The sequence below is a fragment of the Cryptomeria japonica genome, chromosome 1, assembly GCF_030272615.1.
Source record: "Cryptomeria japonica chromosome 1, Sugi_1.0, whole genome shotgun sequence".
Taxonomy (NCBI): domain Eukaryota; kingdom Viridiplantae; phylum Streptophyta; class Pinopsida; order Cupressales; family Cupressaceae; genus Cryptomeria; species Cryptomeria japonica.
In genome coordinates, this window is record NC_081405.1 from 394,465,581 (window position 1) to 394,486,198 (window position 20,618).

The window sequence follows — 20,618 nt, forward strand, 5'->3', positions numbered from 1 at the left end:
CCCCTAATGACTTGTAGTTGAAACAAGGACTGATGCCACTGGGACTGGGTAGTGATAACCCTTGTGAATTCTGAGGCTCAGGCTCACAAGAGGCAATCTGGGGGGTCTAGTCCAAGGCGTCTAAGTCTGCACTCTGTCCCATGCTTTCTCTAGGCTTGAAAATGGTGAGTAAGCCCTAGTTCAGTGCTGCATGCATAATCCAATTATATTTTTAAAATATAAAACCAGTGATGGGGCTTTGCATCCTCACCAATGGTCCTGTTGCTGAGGGGTTTGTCCTCACAGGCAGTAGAAATTTTTGGAAGTATAATGACTTAAATAATCTCTCAAATTTATGTGTACCCTTGATGACTCCACACCAACTTTTATGATTAGGGCACACTCAGCTGGATAACGTGGAGGGGACGTGACAATAATGTTTGTCCTTGATAAATCATTACCATCAGTTCAAATGCACAATCGTTGAGGAGCTTTACTCGAAAGAAAGATTTATAAAATGTTATTATTTCTTTGTAAGTTTCTATGATGATAACAACTAACCAATCATCATATTATTCATAGATTTGGATTTAGAGAGCATAGTAGCAAAAATCATTTGGGGAAAAATTCGGCAAACCAAAAAGTATAAGATTTTTTGAGAAAATCAGGAAAAAATCGGATTTAAAAAAAAAATAGAAAATAGACAAAAACTACTTTTTTAAAAACTTAAGTGCATTTCCTTAGCATAGAGATATAGAGAGAAAATAAAATATAGTTTAACCCATGAATTGTAGAAAATAGATTTTTGTTGTTTATTACATAGGCAAATATTCAATTAACTTTTTAAAAGATCAGTTACCAAATACACCAAATATTTGTGTAAGTCTGAGATCAAATATTAGATTAAGTCTATGAAGTATCTGAGATCAAAATTTATCATACAGCGATTCAGCTACTGTTAGGAATTTTAGTAAAAGTGGAAGCCATTTTGAAGTGATCCAAGACTTTCATTGTGATTGAGGGAAGGAGTTTTCTAGGGTAGTTCAATATTTGAGAAATCTTATCAAATCATATTTCACGATTTCAATGCTTACATTCCCTAATGGCAATTGGTAAGTCCTTTATACGGGGTAGAATTCAACAAAGGCATTGTTTAGTTGAAGTAAAAGATTAGCAAGCCACTGGTTTTGGCAATACCTAGCTTGCAACTACTATTTTAGGTGGAGACAAATGTTAATGATTATTTGTTGGCTGTTTCATTACAAGTATGTAAGCTTCTTTGGTGTAATTCAGATTTATTTCATGCAGCACTTTGGATATATTGCTCGCATAATGAATTGTATGTCTTTGTTTGAGGAAAATATATATAATTTATTTCATGGAGCACTTTGGATATATTGCTCGCATAATGAATTGTATGTCTTTGTTTGAGGAAAATATATATATATATATATATATATATATATATATATATATATATATATATATGTCTCTAGACGTTTAGTGTTGTGGTAGAAACACTTTGTTGGTGAGGCAGCCACCGAGGTTCAAACCCTCAAACAAAGACATACAATTCATTACGTTGAGCTCGCGGGTTTGAAAAAGTGAAGTGTGGGGAATGATTCCCTATTTCTGAGCAATTCAGAAATTTCATGAGTTTTTCTAGGGTTTCATGGGTTTTTGCAACGACTTTTTCACTTTTTTTTTTTTTTTTTTCCTTTTTGGGGTTTTTAACATGATTTTAATGCAAAATGCAAAAAACTGTTGAAAATTTTTCAACAATTTTTTCAGGGAATAAATTTGCTGGCTCCACGATTAGTGATTAATCGGGTATAATTGTGATTTTTTTGCAGATTATTGCTTCCTTGTTAGAGAGTACTCGGCAAGCCAAAACATTTAGTCAACAAAAATTTGGCAACTTAAAAAACGTTCAATTTTTTGAAAACAAACTTAAATTTTATGCAAAATACAGCTTGAAAACCACACAGATCTTCATGGCACACACCATTTTCATAAATTTAAAAGGGAAAAAATTTAGCCTACAGAGTCAAAAAACATCTTTGAAGTGTTCAGCACGGCTAAGTAGGGCTTTTAAAGGCTAAAAACTTCATCTTTACAATGCTTTTGGCAATTCAAGCTGTCAAATATGCCAAATTTTTATTGAGTTGTCACCAAAAAACTCAGTTTGTTTTTCAAAAATTTTTGAGAGAGACTCCACAAGCTAATGTGGTGAAAATTTGTGGGCAGACAGAACTCACTATGATGTATATTGCACTCCTTTTTTGCTCCAAAACTAATAAAGACCATGTCTTAGCTCTCTAGATTCAGCATTTTGCTTGTTTTTGAATTTTACTTTACAAATGTAATGTCCCCTTCTAAATTTTGACATATGAATCATAAATTACATAGTTAGGGTTAGAGATTATACCTTGTCAACTTAAAAACATAAGATTGAATATAGATTCCTGCACATAATAATAAAACCATATGCAAATAGATATATTCCTTTGATAAATAAGCATGCAAGTTTTACATTATGATATGAATTCCAATTTATATAAACATGAAGTGGGGAAGGAGGATACTATGAGGACTGCTGTAGAGTCTCTCTACCCAAGCCCAAGAGAGGTTGTTTCCTTCAACCTTCTTCATGGCTTACTTACCTTGTGAGTTTGGGATGAGGCTGTAATGAGGTTGCTAGACCCCTCAAGGTAAGTGCTCTCATGTTCCTAGATGCCTCTCGGGTCGTTCTAGGACAGCCAACTTATGAGTCTCTCCTAACCTCTCCATTACACCTTCATTCCCTCCCTCACAAGTAAGCACTGTAATTCTGATTTAAATACTTTCTATTTTTATCAGCACGTTCTTAATGATTTTAGAATCCATGGTTCATCACATGGCCTTTCATATTACTGTATTCATCTTGTATTCATTGTGTAGTTTACTAATAATTGCTGATATAGTATTTATTTGATTGTGCAAGTTACCATTAATTGTAAATCAGTATTCAGTATATTAACCTGCTTATGTTATTTGTGCCAGTTGTCTTACGATTGATGAAGCTATTTAATATTATTCCTCTATGACTGTAATTCTGTGACTGTGGATCATAACAGCATACAGATATGATACTAGAAGTAATCAGAATGACGTTACCGTGGCAGAGTTGCTGGAGTATTGCTTGTCTAAATCATGAACTTGCTTGCTTATGCAATCTATCTTCTCCTGTGTCCCTATCCTCTCCTTGGGACCCAATGGCCCTTCTTAAACTCTTGATTGGCTGTGTCTCTTCGTTGGAAGGAGACGTGTTATTTGAAAGAGAAAAGTTTCTCTCGTATCACCGCACTTTTCAAGAGGGTTATGACCCTTCGATCCAATGGGATGTGCTGCTAAAATAGTTCAATGATTCTATGATGTGTTGCCTTGATCTGATCATTCTTCTCTTGGATTTATGTTCCAACTCTTACTTGCCTTGGTCTGATTGTTCTCCTGGATTATGTTCGAATTCCTAGTTGGAGGCTGCCACTAAGAACAAGGATGTTACTGCTTCTAACTTAATAGCTGTTCTGATCTGTTCTGATCGATGGTGATATCATTGGAGGCTTTTGATTCCTTTCCTTTATATCTCTCATTGTGAGGGAGAGGTCACACCTCTTCATCATGTATGCCCTTTGACAAGAGACACACCCTTTCACCATTAGCACCCCTTGAAAGAGTGCAACTCTTCATTATTTTTACCCTTTGAAAGGGACACAGCCTTTCACAATCAGATCTGCACTTCTTATTTATATCAGATCTGCACTTCTGATTCCCCAATTATCCCTCACTTCAAATGAATTCTCTTCTCCCTTTGATACCTCATATTTGGGGGAGTCACAACCTATCATTTCATGCCTTTTGACCATTGATATAATTTTAATTGTATTTAATTATATTCTTTTATATTTTAATTTAATTTTTTATTTTATTCTTTTTGTATATTAATTTTATTATTATTATTTATTATTAAATTATATTTCAAAGTGCGGACATTACAACAAATATATGATTTAAAAAAAAATAAAAATAATATGCTGAGATTTTTCTAGGTTTGAGCTTTTATAAAACAAGTGTCATTGAAAGGAGAAATGCACAAATTGCTGTTTTGTATTTTTAATACTTCAATGTTTTTAAATTTAGAAAATGCTTTTAATGCATATGTGCTTAAATGCTATCAACTTCATGTTTAATGTTGCAAGAGATAATGAACAATGCAAGTTAATTAGGAGTGGCAAAATTTTTAGCATATAATTTTCTTCCTCCATCTCTTTAAGTTTTAATATTGGCAAAAAATGTTGGGATGGCCCTTGGAAGTCTGCAAGTTCTTTCATAATTGCTTTGGTATCTGCATTGCTCTTTAAATTTTCCTTTCTTTGCTAGAAAATCATTGAAGCAAGGATGTATGGGTGTCAGATTGTAAAGTTTGACAATTTTTATTTCAGGTTTTGTACAAGAGTAGGTGCGACAATCGGCTTAATGAAATCACAGAGAGAGCAGCTGCAGATAAACGAGAAGTAATTTCTATTTCATACCAATGAATTTCTCTCAATCCAATTGTTATTCTTAATGTTAAAGTTAGATGCCCTGTTTTTTTCTCCTAATCTAGGTTGTACATATTATTGGGGCTGTTTTCTTATAACCATCATGTGGATATATAATTCACTACCCATGACATTTTATGTATTAATGTATACACCACACTATATGGAGATGGATCTGTAATTCGTCTGTATCTTTTCTCCTAAATCCTTTGCATCTATGCCAACAAATGGGTAAGAAATACTATGTTAAGTGGTATTAGTTACATGATGCTTAGTTAAATGATATTAAAGAACATGAAAAATGCAAGGAATATCATAGAATTGCAAGTGATTTTTTTCTTCTCTAAATTTTTTGCATTTGCATTGATGACTTGGTAAGGAATTAATTTTTGATAGCACACAACTACTAAACGCTTCATTAAATAATATAAAAAGGCTCTAAAGAACAATAGGGAAAAATTGAAGATATATCTGTTCACAGAAAGTAATTTTCTCAATGTACTCAAGCTCTTTGGCATCTTTGTTATCTATTAACATATACTACAAAGAGTAATTAAATATAATAATTTTAGTTGTGAATTCTATTGAAAATGTTCTTGATCGAGTTGATCATATTGTGTCAGGATGTTTGTCACATCTTATTGATTATTAGTGGTGTCTTGCATCTATAGTACTTAGCACATTCTAGATAGTTATATCCATTTTGCAAAGGGGGTCCATTTTATTACTCAATCTGGCTTGACATTATTTATATGCTGTGTTTGAGGCATTTGCAGATAAGTTAATCATCCAATGTTCTCAATGAAATATTTTATTTACAAAGTACTTGTATGAAGTTAGTGCGCGGTCTCTCATTTCTTTGCCTACGAAAATTTGACATTGTATTGACAGAATGGCCTTTTGCTACTGACACCATGACAGAATGCACAACAAGGTTTTAGTTTAGGAGGCTGTCTTGGCTGTATGTGTCTCCATGTGGAAGGGAAACCACCAAGGGTGATACTGTTTCTGTTACATAATTGAATTGCTCATTATATGTAATCTGGAAAGGGAAGTAGTAATGTGTTACAAAATAAGTGAATTAAAAAATGACACTTCTGAAGGAAGCAACATATGCATTAAAAACAAGGGACACATAACTCTAAAGTTTTTGGTCTTTTGAATAGAGTAACTTAATCTTTCATCTCAAGTGTATTGACAATAAACTTATTGGATCTATGCACATTAACATATAAGAGCTATCAACAAAAAAGAAGCATTCGACATGAGACAAATTGTAAGGAGGTTATCCTTATTATAACTTGAAGCCATACTTATTGATCATTATACAATGTTAGGTGTGTACCGCCAACACCTAATTATTTTATTTAAATCTTATCACACAAATGCACTTGCACGCATGTGCATGTGTGTGGGCCCACACCCTTGAGAGTATTGGAACCCTTTGTAGAATGGTTCAAAGAAAATTACATTTCCAATTTTCATTTTCTCTCTCTGTAATGGTTCTGATTTTGGTGACATATTATCAAAGAGTAAAATCAGGTGCAACTTAAGCATTCTTATGGATGTGTCAGTTTCCACGTGCACATACACATGGGCCCTTAAGAGTAGTATAACTGTTTGTAGAATGGGTCAAGATTTTTTTTTTTTCACGTTTCTACTTTCTCCTTTTGTAGTGTTTCTCAGTTTGGTGACATTATCAAAGAGCAGTCAGCTGCAACATCGGCATTCTTATGGGTGTTTGAGTTTTCTAAACAGGAACTGTGTGAAGATGACATTGGTTGGTTAATATATTCAAATCATAGTTACAAGGGCCATAAAGTTTAAATTCTTTATGAAGGTGAAAGGCTGGGTTTGATTTTGAAAGGTTTCAGAAAGGTTTGAAGTGACATCATGCAAAGCTGTTTATAATTGCAGGAATTGGAAAAGATGATATAAAATAAATATTTGGAGGTCCAATCTTCATAATATTTCAAAATTTAATGCATGAGCCCTTAAAGTTTGTACCCTTGTAGAATGGATCGAGAAAATTACATTCACATTTCTCCCTCTCTCTTTCTGTAATGTTTCTCAATGTGGTGACACTCTTATAGGTGTTTGAATTTTCTAAACTGGAACTGTGTGAAGATGCCATTGGTTGGACAATCGTAGTTACAAGGGCCAAAATTTTTGTAGCTTTGAGAAGGTGAAAGGTTAGATAAATTTTAAAATTTTGGGAAGGTTCAGAAAGGTTTGAAGTGACAACATTCAATATTCTGTATAATCAAAAGAATTGGTAAGATGATATAAAATAAATGTTTCAAGGCCCAATCTTCATAGTATTTCAAAATTTAATGCATGATGATATCATGCATATTTACAATGGTACTCTTTCACGCGTTTCAATGACCTAGGCCCATGGGCCACTAGTTTTTAAGTTGAAAATTCAATTATCTTCAGAATAAAAAGATATGTGCTTGATGATTAATACAAACTGTTCTAACATCTAATTCATGTTCACCACCAATGTGGTATTCACCATGTTCATCATGGTTTTAAAAGAATATGGGCTGACTCTGTAAAAATTTGTCAGATTCAATATTTTGTGACTTAGCAAAAAACTCTACAACTAAAAAAACTTCTTAATTTTTATTTGGCAAAATTCAATTAATGGAAAATGTATCCAGTGAGTCCATAATGAGTACAAATGTGTCTTCTATTAAATTTGATTCATCTCAATACAAATTGAGTAAAAAATCACATCATCATGCAGAATCCTGAAACAATACTTAGCTGGCAACTATTATAAATTTACGATGATTTCCTTTGAGAACATCAAAATAATTCATAAATGCCATATTACAACATTTTACATCTTCCTCTTCCTGATCTAGTGAAAACTTGGGGAGAAGTTCTAATCCTTGCTCTCCATTGTAACTCCTTGCTCAACATTGAAAGTTGGGTTTTTGTCTTCGGCTCAACCTTCATCTTGCTGCTAGATGACAATGACTCCTTGCTTTCGTCATCAATGTCATCTAATAACAATCTAGTAGATCCTTTTACGACAACGGCATCCTCTATTGTCTACCTCCCAAAATCAAGAATCTCATCTGCAATAAACAGTGGGGTCTCCTTGTCTTGCCTTGTCCAATCACTATAAGGATCAGTGCCATCCAAATGAATGACCTCCTTTGATTTGTCCTCCACCTTTCTTGTGCGAAGTTGAAGGTTGTATTGTATGTGAGAATAGTAATTATATTTGAATCTTTGATACTGATAGTATGATGCTTCATAATTGATCAGTAATATTATGATAATGGTAAAGATAAACTGTCTAAGATTCTTAGGTTGTTGATTTTGGTTTCCACTGCCAAACCCCATCATCGTATTCAAATTTATTAAATGAGAAAAGATCCCAATAACTAGTGGGGTCGTAGGACTGGAGGCTCCAATGGGGTTGAGGGGCAATACCCATAGTAGGGTTGATGGGTAGCACTGCTCACGGGGTCTGGGGGCAATGCCTCTAGCAGGGTTGATGGGTAGTGCTACTCACGGGGTCTAGGGGCAATGCCTCTAGCAGGGTCGATGGGTAGCTCCACTTGTGAGGGGCAGTGCCCCTGGTGTGTTCCTTGTGATACAAGGCGGGGTTGAGGGGCAGAGCCCCCTCTGCCAAACTCAAATTAAGGCCTTTGAGAAAACACAAAGCTTCATGGAGCACAACATTTTCTCGATTTTACCAATTATGGGAGAAGTTAGGAATTTGGCACTTTTTTGTTTATAATTTTTTTATAAAACTTAAAATCAGCATCTGGCAAGTTTTTGGGTCAAACTGGTTTTACCATGAGGAACTCAGCAAGGTGAAAAATCGTTGAGTACTCGCTGAGTTTGCTAACTATGGCTGGAAAACATAGATAGTATGACAAAATGAACGTTGATTTCATTGCTGATATGTTATTGGAAGATCCAGTCCAATAATTTGAGCCTTTCAAAAAATATGAGTTTTGGTATAGATACTGGAGGTTTCGAAAAACCTCGCTACTAGGATGCAGGCATGCGAAATGAATTTCAATCCATGGAAAATATCGACTTCTAAGTTCTAGTTTCTTGTGTTACTGGTTTGCTCAGAAATATCCCTAGTTCTGGGTCTGGTTCGTTTTTTTTGGTCCAGTCTGCTATGGATGCTGGCAGGATGTGGACTTTGGGCTCTGGATTGAGCCAAGTATGCACATAGACATAGTTGGGCAATTCCGAGTTTCAAATCCTGCACCTGAAGTGAACCTTTTGCAAACTTCTGCCTTTTTATTTTATTTTTGCTTGTCTTTGCGCACTGATATTTAATTTTGCCATCACATACAATGGAAATAATAAATAAACTGCTCCTGCACCTCTCATCTACAAATGCGATTTCTTCATTGATGGCGAAAGACTTGTAGAAATGGCAGCATTACAGTTGGGAAGCCCAGAAGAATGTGGTAGGAAGGCCATCGTTCCATATGCTACTTGCTTCTTGCTTCTATGTGCAATGATGGCCAGTGAGTATGTGCATAAAGATGATGATGTTTTAGTGGTGGTGTTATTATTGTCAGTGCTGCTTCTGTTTTGAGTTCAAATGCTGTTATTTCACTCATATATATTTTCTTAGTTTTAAGGATTTGTACAGCTGTTGGGGTTTTAAACTTTTATGGCTTTCTTTATATAGCAAGCCTTGGAGTATTATGTGCCGTGTGTCTTTGTAAAAGGCAATAATTACTGGCTTCACGTCAATAAAAAACACATGCTTTATTTTTTAATGCCTCTGTGTTAACTAAATCTGTATTGTGGGTTTGATTTATTTTTTGCCTTTGGGGCTCACACATGAGAGCGACACAAAACAAAGCTCTTGGTCAGGTCTAGACAAAGGGGTTACAGATTTTAGTGTTGATGTAATGCCCCAGGATTGCACTCAAGACAGTAGCAGTAAATGAATGGATGATCAAATTATTCATGTTGCGATTGCAACACTCATGTGTGACAACTGTACACAAACACACAAGGACTGCTGTGACATGACATGTTGATGAGCAAAGAGTGTATAGTCACTGCACAAAGCATGAGTGCGCAAGTGGAAGAAAGACTTAGTCACTGGACAGTACCACTACAACAAGCATGCAAGAAGGTAGGGTTCTCTCTAAGCTTGAAGATCAAGTGTTAGACCACAATCACCCTTTCTTGCTAATTGGGTTTAAGGAGTTATAATCTAATCTATTGCATAATCAATTCAAACTTTAATCTGTTATATGAACATTGCCCAATCATTTTGTTCAAATACCCATTCATTGTCAAACAGAAAAAAAAAAGGAAAAAACCCTAAATAATTTCACTAGCACAAGCAATCAGGCAATTCTTTTTGTGTGCAATTTCTTTGAATAATCCATTGTTTTGATTTCAAATGCTAGAACCCGGATTTGAAGAATGCAATAATGTATATGCCATTAGCATATGCAATATAAACCAATTCCAGTCTTTCATCATTTATTGTCTACTACATTTAACCAAATTTGAAAACTGTATAACTCCTTTCCAAGTCACATCAACATAATGAAATAAAGAATTAAGCTAACCAGATAAGCAACATGAATTTTACAGTTTCTGTATAGTTAAGAAAATTTGGAATATCAAGTGATTCGGATGATTGGATCACTGGTTTGAACATTTGACTCATTCTTTCATTTGGCATCACAAATAGGAGGGCTTTACACAAATAAAAATACGACATACCCAACTCAAATTGTCTGCAATCACCGTTGGTTTAAAATTTTAAATGTGATTGCACACTCAAGTGAAATGTCACGCGCATCTACCCAGTACAAACAATCAAATATGCATATAAAAAACCAATATGAAATATCCATAGACAACATTACACAATTCACATTCTGATAATAATATTTCAATTATGAATTTATGACATATCATGATAACACAATAATATACAGTGTACACAATACTTATAATCAACTTGAATCACGTGAAAAAATACAGCTAATTCAACTAACATATCATTTTTAAAATCAAAATGGTGAAGCTGAATACAACATACAAGTGCAGTCATAAAATAATATATATATCTGGTATCATTACAACAAATGTCTAGACATAAATACCACAAGTAGAGTATCATGGATCTTGACCCATACACAAATGCATAGATGCATTTAAAACAAAGCTGCACTGTGACAATGAAGGTACAAATGATTTTATATAATTTTACTGGTAGATTATATTTTAAATATATTATATATATGTTATGTGGTTATCTGAAGTTTATTCTTGTTTTTAGGCTAAAATATTTATATATGTTCTATAAAACTATAGTTAAAATGTACCCAATCCTAATTGTTTTCCCTTACTGGCATACTCAAATCCTGGTACCTGAACGAGAGTCCGAACCCAAACACAATCCCAAACCAGTAACTTGGTTAATTTCCCTTTATGTTCAAAATTGATAACTTACAATTGTTTTTTATTAAATGCACAAAACAAGACAATCAGTTGTAACAAAAGAGATCCAAACATGATAAAATAGGATAGTAGGTTTTTCTTGTTTCTGTAATGTTCCCTTTTGGGATTTCCCTGAATCTTGCTCTAGAATCTATAATGTCCCCTACTTGATTAACATAATTAATCTATTTCAGTATACTAAAATCGATTGAGAGACTAATAATGAAGTCAGTCATTGATATTCTTCAATTTATTATTTATTAACAAGTGCTTATTTATTTTCCTCATTAGATGATTAATTTCATTATTCATAGTTCTTAATATAGATATCAGACCCAGCTACTACTTCAGTTTTAAGGGAGAAGGGTTGACAGTAATAACATGATTTAGACTATAAGTATACTAATTTCTTATGTATTATGAATATATATGAAATTAAGTATGACTATCATACATATTGCAGTCCATATCAATATTACTATTAATTCTGCATAAGAACATTATCGGGCTTCATATATTAAGCATACTTACTAAACACATTCCCTTGCATACTAAATTCTGCATAGGAACATTATCACGTTGCATATATTAAGCACACATTTTAAGCACATCCCCTTGCATACCACCAAGACCAAGGATGTTACTTCTTGTAACTTATAACAGTTCTGATCTGATCTGATCTGATCGATCTTGCTGAGTATTAATATCTCATATATTATCAGTCCATCCCTTTGATGCCTTCACTTTTCCCATCCTAACCTATTTTAAAGTCCTCACATCATTAAAAAAGTTGTGTCTCTTCTACCCACTCAATCCCCTAAAGTTGATGTCCCTTGATAAATACAATTTTTATTTGTGAATCGCTGCCACAGGATACCTTTTCATAACCGTTGCTAATATATAATTAGCATAACAATCGTTGCCCCTTTATGTAATTGTCTTTGTTAAATATACACATCGTAGCAATTGGTCTTCATTATTAATGCTATCTTGGTTGCTGCCTGTGGTGATAAGACTGCTGCTCTCTTTTAATGCATGTATCAATAATTAATTGTTGCAAAGACAGACAGATGTGACATGCATCAGATCTGGTCTGCCACTAACTATGTGTTTGCTAATGCCTTAATCGATAGGAAGCAGCCAATAGGAATTATCTTCAGGTATGATAAGTCTTCATTTTTATGCCAATAAGGTTTTGCCTATGAGACCTTCATGAGTACATCTGTAACATCAGTATTATGGTCACCGATTCAGTATGTTCTCCAGTCTTCATTCCTTGATCATGGGAATGGGTGGATATCATTTCCTTGTCTTCACCACTTCATCTTATTCTCTATGTTTCACGTGGAGGTTTGATGCAAAGATTATGAAGTCTTATGGTATAAGACGATTTTCCACATTGTCTCTATGCTAAGATTGTTATAATTATACAGCTTACTATTAGTACTATATACAATTGTGAATCTGATTTTTGGGTTAAGGATGGGGACAAGACAGTCCGCCCTTCCCAAATTTGCTTGTCCTCAAGCAACTTGTACTAATATGATCTCAATCAATCATAGTTAGTATACTTGCCTCAGTCAACTACTACTATAGTCTTTTTTTGGATCACGAGGTTGATCACATTGTCTTAAGGTATGAGGACAATATAATTTTTGTCTTATGTTCTTAACCACAATCTCAGATTTGGTAATGGGCAAGGCCTATGATTTAAGACAAGTTTTCTCCCATTGTATTTTGGATTGACCCATGTTTGCACAATGGCATGACTCACGTCTATGACTTCAAACACGTCTATGACTTCAAACATAATAAATCATATCCTTTTGATTCACTCATATTAACTAGAAATATAGAGCCAAACATGGCGCATACACTTGAAAACACGGAGCATACACATGGATATATGCAGGCACAAAGCATACACTCGGATGCTCATATTCTTAGATTCCTTCTTATTGACTGGAATGGTTCATTGATTCATCTTTACCCTACAGGATGGCAGGATCATAGCTACGATGTGTATATTAAAGTAATGTCCTTGTCAAATTAACCCTGGTGTAGATCCTGCAATCATATTCAACATTATTGGATATATGTAGTTCATAAAACCAATTATTTCTAAAGGGATAGGAATCAAACATATGAGACCAAATATGTGTATATTAATAATAATCATAATACACTAGATAAGTCATGTCTCATCTATATTCATTTTCTAATATTGTAATGTCCCCTTGTTGACTAACTTGGAAAGTGGAATGATTACCTAACTTAACCTTCTTACTCTATCCAAATAATTGCAATTAAGATCAATTAAAAGAATGTCCACAAATACTCAATTGATATTTCTGTCACATGTATGTAAATTTATGCAAGATTGGTACTAAATTGATAGCAATATCCGATATACAAATATGAAATATGCTATGAATGAGATTACTTATCACTTATAGATAAAGAGATGATGCTATGTCTGATATAAATGACATATTTATGCAATTGATTGATATTGCTTTCAGCAAGGGTTTGCTATATCTGATATAACAATTTGATTGTGCAAATATATTGATATCGCTAGATGTGGTATGTTGCTGTTTCAGATTGATATTTGAATGCTTGCAACTTGATAATTGATGCTGTTTCTGATGTGCAATCTTTAATACTCACAATCCCTTGGTGCCATCTATGATCTGCATGATATTACTTGAAACTGATAATGTGAACGTCACTTCCTCTTACAGAGCAGATCGAATAAGTAATGATATAAAAGAAATAAAAATCCAATGATGTCCCCCTTTTGATCGATGGGAATGAATGCCTTTTTATATCGTCATTCTTGAATGAGGAGTTGCCTTGGACGAGACATGTCTCATGTCCATTCATAGCTGTCACCCTTTGTTATTATTACTAATCACACCATTTCTATATTAATCAATGCCTTCATGCCTTGGTGTAGTCATCGTATCCCTTTATAACTTATACAAATCGTGCCTCTTACTAATTGGTGTCATTAATCAATTGCTGATCGTACTTTTGTAACCAATCACTACTGTTGTTTTCTTCATTTGTGATTCACTGTCAAGGTGGTATGTTTTCCTTATGGTCGATAATCCTCTTATGGCGATCTTTTGATCCCAAAGCTAACAATCGATTAGTGATTAACTAATCCTTGTGTTAACATTGTTGATTAATTTGTGTCACGCGTATCAAATCTGTGACTTCTCCAATGAACATCCAAGGAATGGTATTCTATAACCTGATTCCCTCCTTCAATCATGATTATATGGCAACTATGTTACCTCGAGTTTCCGGGATAGGGACGACAAGGGACAGGGGTATGCGTTTTTGGGACAATGATTTTTTTTTTTTTTTGCCAAGTTTAGGGACAACGAAGGGGACGACTATAAAAAAAGAGGGAAAATTAAAATATATAGGGAAATTTAAAATATTCATATGAAAACATGGGTAAAGCATGCACATATACATTATAGAACCGTAATATATAAGAACTAGTGGGGTTCTTATGCCAAATTTGTGTTAAATTGAGAGTCAAAGTCAAATTGCTTATAGAATTCATTGTCAAAATTCACTGTCAATATGCATAATTTATGGGGACATCACCTATAAGTCCCCTGTCCCTGGGACATGGACTCCTAAAAAAATACCTGGGGACACGTCCTCAGGTAACGTAGTACGACAATGGTATGCTGATGTATTTCGGAGCTGATTATTGTGCTAACTTACTTACTCAGATTGGTGTAGATGTATTACTTACTCTCATTATTTGAACCGGCCCAATTGCTTGATCCTCCTGGCTACTTCATGAACAGATATATTGCATCACCCAAAAACATTTACATTCCAGTTTGTTTTTTCTGTTCAGTTCGGCTTGCAGTTTCAGCATTTCATTCTGCGTTTTGGTATATTTGTTCCCCGGATTTTGTGGAGCTGGATTTTGTTGGTGGGCATGTTCATCTATCTTATCCTAATTTCTTGGGACGTTTGGATCTTTTTCCGACAAGTTATTGCTTCTGGAATATGTGCTAGTTTTGCTAAACAGAGCACCGGAGCCGCTTGGACCTATTTTGCTAATGGAGAATCTTGTGGATCATTTCCGTAGCTTGCAGAGCCTTATTTTGTTACTTGCAACGTTCCTTGGCTTGTGGTTGACCTTTCCCTTGTTTTGCACATCATTCTATGCTGTTTCTGGAGGAATCCTTTTTGCGGAGGCCGACCTTGTTGTTCTACACGTTACATCTTTATTCATCGGCAATTGTTCCATCTTGGGCCGACGCGGATCATCCTTGAGTTATGGATATCATATAAATCAATGCAATCAAGCAGTTAGACATAGTTAGACATATAGAGAAGATCAATTTGAAGGTGAGGAGGTTTGGAGTTGGCTCGCATTCTTGCTTGAGCCCGGATACTATGTTTGAGCATGTTTGTAATCATGCCTGTGTGCCAAATTTTGTAAGCCCGCATGTTGCCGACCAATTGTATTATTTGAATTCTTTGATACAATAAAGTCTGTTTCTGCATTGCCTCTATCGCATCATGTTGCTTCTGTTGTGTTACTCTTGCTGCATGGTCCAGACTGTTCTCTTTGAGGACTTACTCCTGCCGTGACTGCACCAGTATACCTTCCAATGATGTGCACCATTGTTGTCTTGTTGATGGGTTTGGAAAAGTTCCTTGAAGTTATGCATCTATCACTGGTTAAGTTGATCAATAGTTGTGATTTCGTTTGTGTAAGAGAGTTGTTTCACCATGAGAACTTGGATGCTTGTAAGTCTTTATGCCTTGATGGATGGATACTATATCAATCTCTTACTAATCCTTATGGGAATAAGATGATCTCCTCAATGTGTGCTACTTAAGAAAAGAGATACAACCTAATATTGATACTATGTACACTTATTACTTACTAACTCTTAACTACTTAGATTGATCAAGACTACCACCATTGATCATACAACCTGTTTGTTGTTTTCTAGGTCAAAGATGGGGACATGACAATCTCCCTTCCTTGAAGATGCTTGCCCACAAGCATCTTAAATTTTGTCATGAGGGTCCTTGACTTAGAAACCTTGTACTTAGATGAGTGAAGATTTGTAAGGATAACCTGCAATCACATTATGAATCACACATGCAAATATACATATAGACATGTCCCATTGAAAGGATTAAGCAACTACATCATAATACAAACATGTTAGAGTATGGGAGGAAGAGACAGGATGGGATTGGCTGGAGCCCTTTCTACACCAAGCCCAAGGGAGGTTGCTTCTAACCCACTTGCTCAACTTGGAGGCTCCTACTCATTGTCCCATCAAGGACTTCTCTCTCTAAAGCACTTGCCATCTTGTGAAGTTGGGGGGGAGAATGTAATTATGTTACTTGACTCTTCAATCATAAGGACTCACTTCAAGGTCACTTACGAGCCCCTCGCATCCTCTTCGTTGCATCTCAAGCTTACAACACAAGATGGGTTTTATACAATCAATCTTTATGCATTCCCTCTTGCAGGATTGAGGGGAAGATGTGAGGGGTTACCTGACTCCTCAATTGTAAGTAATCGCTTTTAGGTTGCTTACGAGCCCCTCGTGACCCTTCAAGCCTTCTCCCATAAAGAGGATTACAGATAGTATTTAGCATGCATGTGAAAACATGAAGTATACGCATGAATGCATGAAGACACCGAGCATACACAAAGTATACACTTGTACAAACACAGAGCATACATTTGGAGAACTATACTGTTAGATTAGGATTAATGCATATTATCTTTACTATGTTAATATCAAAATCATGCCATAAGTCTGCTCAGAATTCTTGAGTAAGTATCCTCCTTTCCTTTCTTTTCAAATAGGAGATACTACGATATTGGTTCCTCCATGAAGCTCCATCTCGAAGTCTCTTCCTTTTTTGATTGTAGGTTCTAAGGGTCTCCCTCTTCATACCTTGCTTTCTTATCTACATTCTGCCTTGCTTCTTCGTCAACAGATGCTTCAATCATATGGACTTGACTTCCCTTTCTGTGATCGTCTCGTTGTTTTTGTAAATTTCCATCTTGGCATACATGTCTATGTTCCCATTTCTCATTACAATAAAAGCATGTTTTCCCTTGGAATTCCTTTTTATATCCCTCATCTTTATGAGGATTTTTGGAGTGTGTATTTGATGTTGAAGTTTTGGACTTATCTTTGGATGGGTGATTATCAAATCTCATAGCCTTTAGGATTGCTTCCTCTAAGCTTGTGGGGTCCATGGCACATACTATATTGCGAGTTGATTCTTTTAATCCTTCCACAAAGAGGTAAGTGAGTCTTTCTTGAGAGATTTTCGGCACCATGGCAGCTAAGTTTTGGAATTCAGAGGCAAACTTTTCTACTGACCCTTGTTGCCTTACTTGAGTTAGTTCTTTAAAGTACCATTGTGGGTGTTTTTTATCAAATCTCTTGATGAGTTTTTGTATAAACCCGTTGTAACTGATTATGTGTTGACAGCCTTGGGTGATAAGACCATGGTGCCACCATTTGTGGGCTGTTCCTGTTAAGTGTAGTACTGCAAATTTGATCGCATTCTCCTTTGTCATGGAACTTAGTGATAGATAAGTATCTAACTTTTGGACCCATGAATGTGCTGTAAATTTTCCAGTGGAAGGGTTATTTTGCTTATTCTATCTTTAAGATCCTTGTCAGATTGTCTTTTTCTTTTCATATTTGGGATGGCCTTCATTTTGCAATCACAATAATCTCTAAAAGACACATTCCCCTTTAATTCGGAGTCAAGTCTAGAATGGGCTTCCAAGATTGTATCCACATCAACCAAGGGTGGAGCATTTACTTCCTCACCTTCTTCCTCCTGAACTTCATTGGGTAGGAAGGGGGGTCTAGTTGGCCTCAATTTGGAAGTATTATTGTTATGATTATTTTCTAAATGGTTGGAATTGGTGCCCCTTCCATTACTTTGGTGGGGTCTAGTCTGATTGTTACTGATTGATTGTATAGCTTGAAGGAGAAGCTGATTGGTTCTCTCATTTTTTTAATCAGTTGTTGGGTGGTTTGAGCTGTTTGCTCAATAAAGGTTTTCAAATCATTGCCCAATTGTTCACTCATCTTGTTTCCCCTTCTTTGCATTAATTAATATTCCATAGGATGGCAGGAAAGTTGCTCTCATATCACTTGTAATGTCCCCTTGTTGACTAGCTGTCCCTTGCTTTCCCCTATAAATTGGCCCAAATATACCCCCATACTGGAAACACGCCATGCCATCCCCTATTGTCCTCGTCCTTGAAACGCCTTGGAGCATAGCTTGGAAATGGATATGTAAACATTAACATTCCACGATAGAAAGAAAGGTATACCCCTAGCAAGGGCATGGGTGAAGTAATTTCATGCTAAACAATGGATCAAAAAATTGGAGAAAATTGGACCTCAATTATGTGTAGGCCAATGTGATGTCTACAAGTTCCTCGTTGTAGAACTAATGGAATCTAGAGACAGAGTTTCATAGAAAAAACAGCGGTGTCATATTATTGCTATAAGTCATTGATTGAATTTGAGAGGAGGAGAACATTGTTGAAAAAAATAAGTATAGCTGTAACCATCTCATGGAAAATACAACCATTGTTTAAATGGGTCTGATGCTAAAGAAACTCCTTTAACTCATCAATGCTAATGTTGAATGCTTGCTTGAACTGGAGGGTATTCTTCGCAATTTTAGAGAAATTGTGTGAAGTTTGAAATCACCCAATAATTGTCTTATAAAGCTTCCAAGTCGTAGGAATTAGAGAATTCAGGATGCTAGTATTCATCTTCTTCTAGATAGGCAAAAGTCTTATAATTGAGTCAAAAGCCTTTCTGTAGTCGAATCTAGAAGTCTTTTGTTGAGCCTTCTCAATAATAACTTAAAGAGTGTAAAAATGTGCTCAATAGTTTGGAAGTCCCTTGTGAAGCCAACATACTCCCTAGCTCTAATATTATTCCTTTCCAAGTACCTGCGTGTTTGCATGTCTAATATTGTGGGATGAAGTTTGGCAAATGTATGTCCATCATAATGGTTTTGTAGTTAATAAGGATATAAAGATCCATAGGCTTATGAATAGGGAGAACAATGCACTTGGACCATATTAAGGAAAACTTAAATACACCCACTTCATCGAGCATGACAACAAGAAAGGGAATCAACACCATATGTGATGAATTCAACTTGGATAACTTTGCAATCTGTTGCTTTGCTGGTGCACAACTTCATAATAGCTCGGTTGATGAATAACGTGGAGAAGACAAAGGAGGATGGCGGAGTGGGGGTAGTGACAACAAGGAGGTCGAAAACACCATAGTGGGAACCAACATAGTAGATTTGTTCATTAGGGGTGATGTTAGGAATTGTGATTTTCTTTGGATGAATAGTACTTTGAATGGTCTTAGGTGAGTGGTGGAGATCAACACGGAATGCAAGTTGTCTAGGTGCAAAGAAACTCTTGTTTTTTTTGTCGGAGAAGATAATGGTACTTATTATGAAGGTTGAGTATGGAGGGAGGGTCACACACTAGTGAAAATTAAAGTCTCTTATGAAGGGATTTACATTTGTCATCACACCGTTGGGTTCATGGGGCAAGATCCACAAGGGAAGGGGATCTAGACTAATGTGCGGTGCAGGGACAAGAGTCAAAGGTAAGCAGTAAAAGGGCTTGACGTAAGAATACATATGTGGATTCAATGGTGGGAATGTTGAATAGTGTGTTGTCATTGATGTCAAAGGAGTCAACAAATTGGTGATAATTTAATATAATTGTAGATGACTTCAAAGTGTACAAGAAGCAAGAAGAGTAGGATGCTAATGATGAATCAGGACAAAGAGTTTTCAAGGTGACAAGTATTTTATGATGCTTATTGATGATTATTCTAGAATGACTTGGATTACTTTTCTTAAAGAAAAATCAGAAGCTTTTGAAAAGCTTAAAGTATATAAAGCAATGGTAGAGAATGAGACAAGTAGAACAATCAAATGTTTAAGATCAGATAGAGGTGGATAATTTACCTTTTATTGATATGAAGAATTTCTGTCAGATGTATGGGATTCAGAGACACTATTTTGCTCCTAGGATTCCTCAGTAAAATGGAGTAGCAGAAAGAAAGAATACAATTGTAAAGGAGATTGCAAGAACAATTTGAAGTTTAAGCAAAGTTATCGAATATGTATTGAAGAGAAGCTGTACAAACAACGATATACATTTTTTAATTGAGAACAAATCATGACAAGGACCACAAAGACTCCATATGAGCTATGGAAGGGAAGACTAGCGTCAGTTAGGCATCTTAGAATATTTGGAAGTGCTACATCAGAAGGGATGAAGAAAATTTGGGTAAGTTTGATTCTAGATCTAATGAAGGTATTTTTCTTTGTTATTATATGAGAATCAAGGCACACAAATGTTATAATAAAAGGCTGAGAAGAATAGTGGAAAGTGCTAATGTGAGTGTTGATGAGATAATACAGTCAACGAAAGTTTTGGACGAGGATGACAATGATGAAGCATTCCACAATAGAGATGAAGGTATCAGAAGTGAATCATAAAATATAGTGGCA

The 20,618-nt window shown here is 35.3% G+C and overlaps 1 protein-coding gene across 1 annotated transcript in view; it reads left to right on the forward strand.

Annotated features, from left to right (window-relative positions):
* LOC131070932 (uncharacterized) overlaps positions 1 to 20,618 on the forward strand; it is a 68,676-nt gene that overhangs the window by 21,481 nt on the left and 26,577 nt on the right. Inside the window, exon 6 of the mRNA XM_058006626.2 lies at positions 4,461 to 4,532. Coding sequence (XP_057862609.2) covers positions 4,461 to 4,532 — 72 coding nt within the window. The remainder of the gene's footprint in view (positions 1 to 4,460; positions 4,533 to 20,618) is intronic.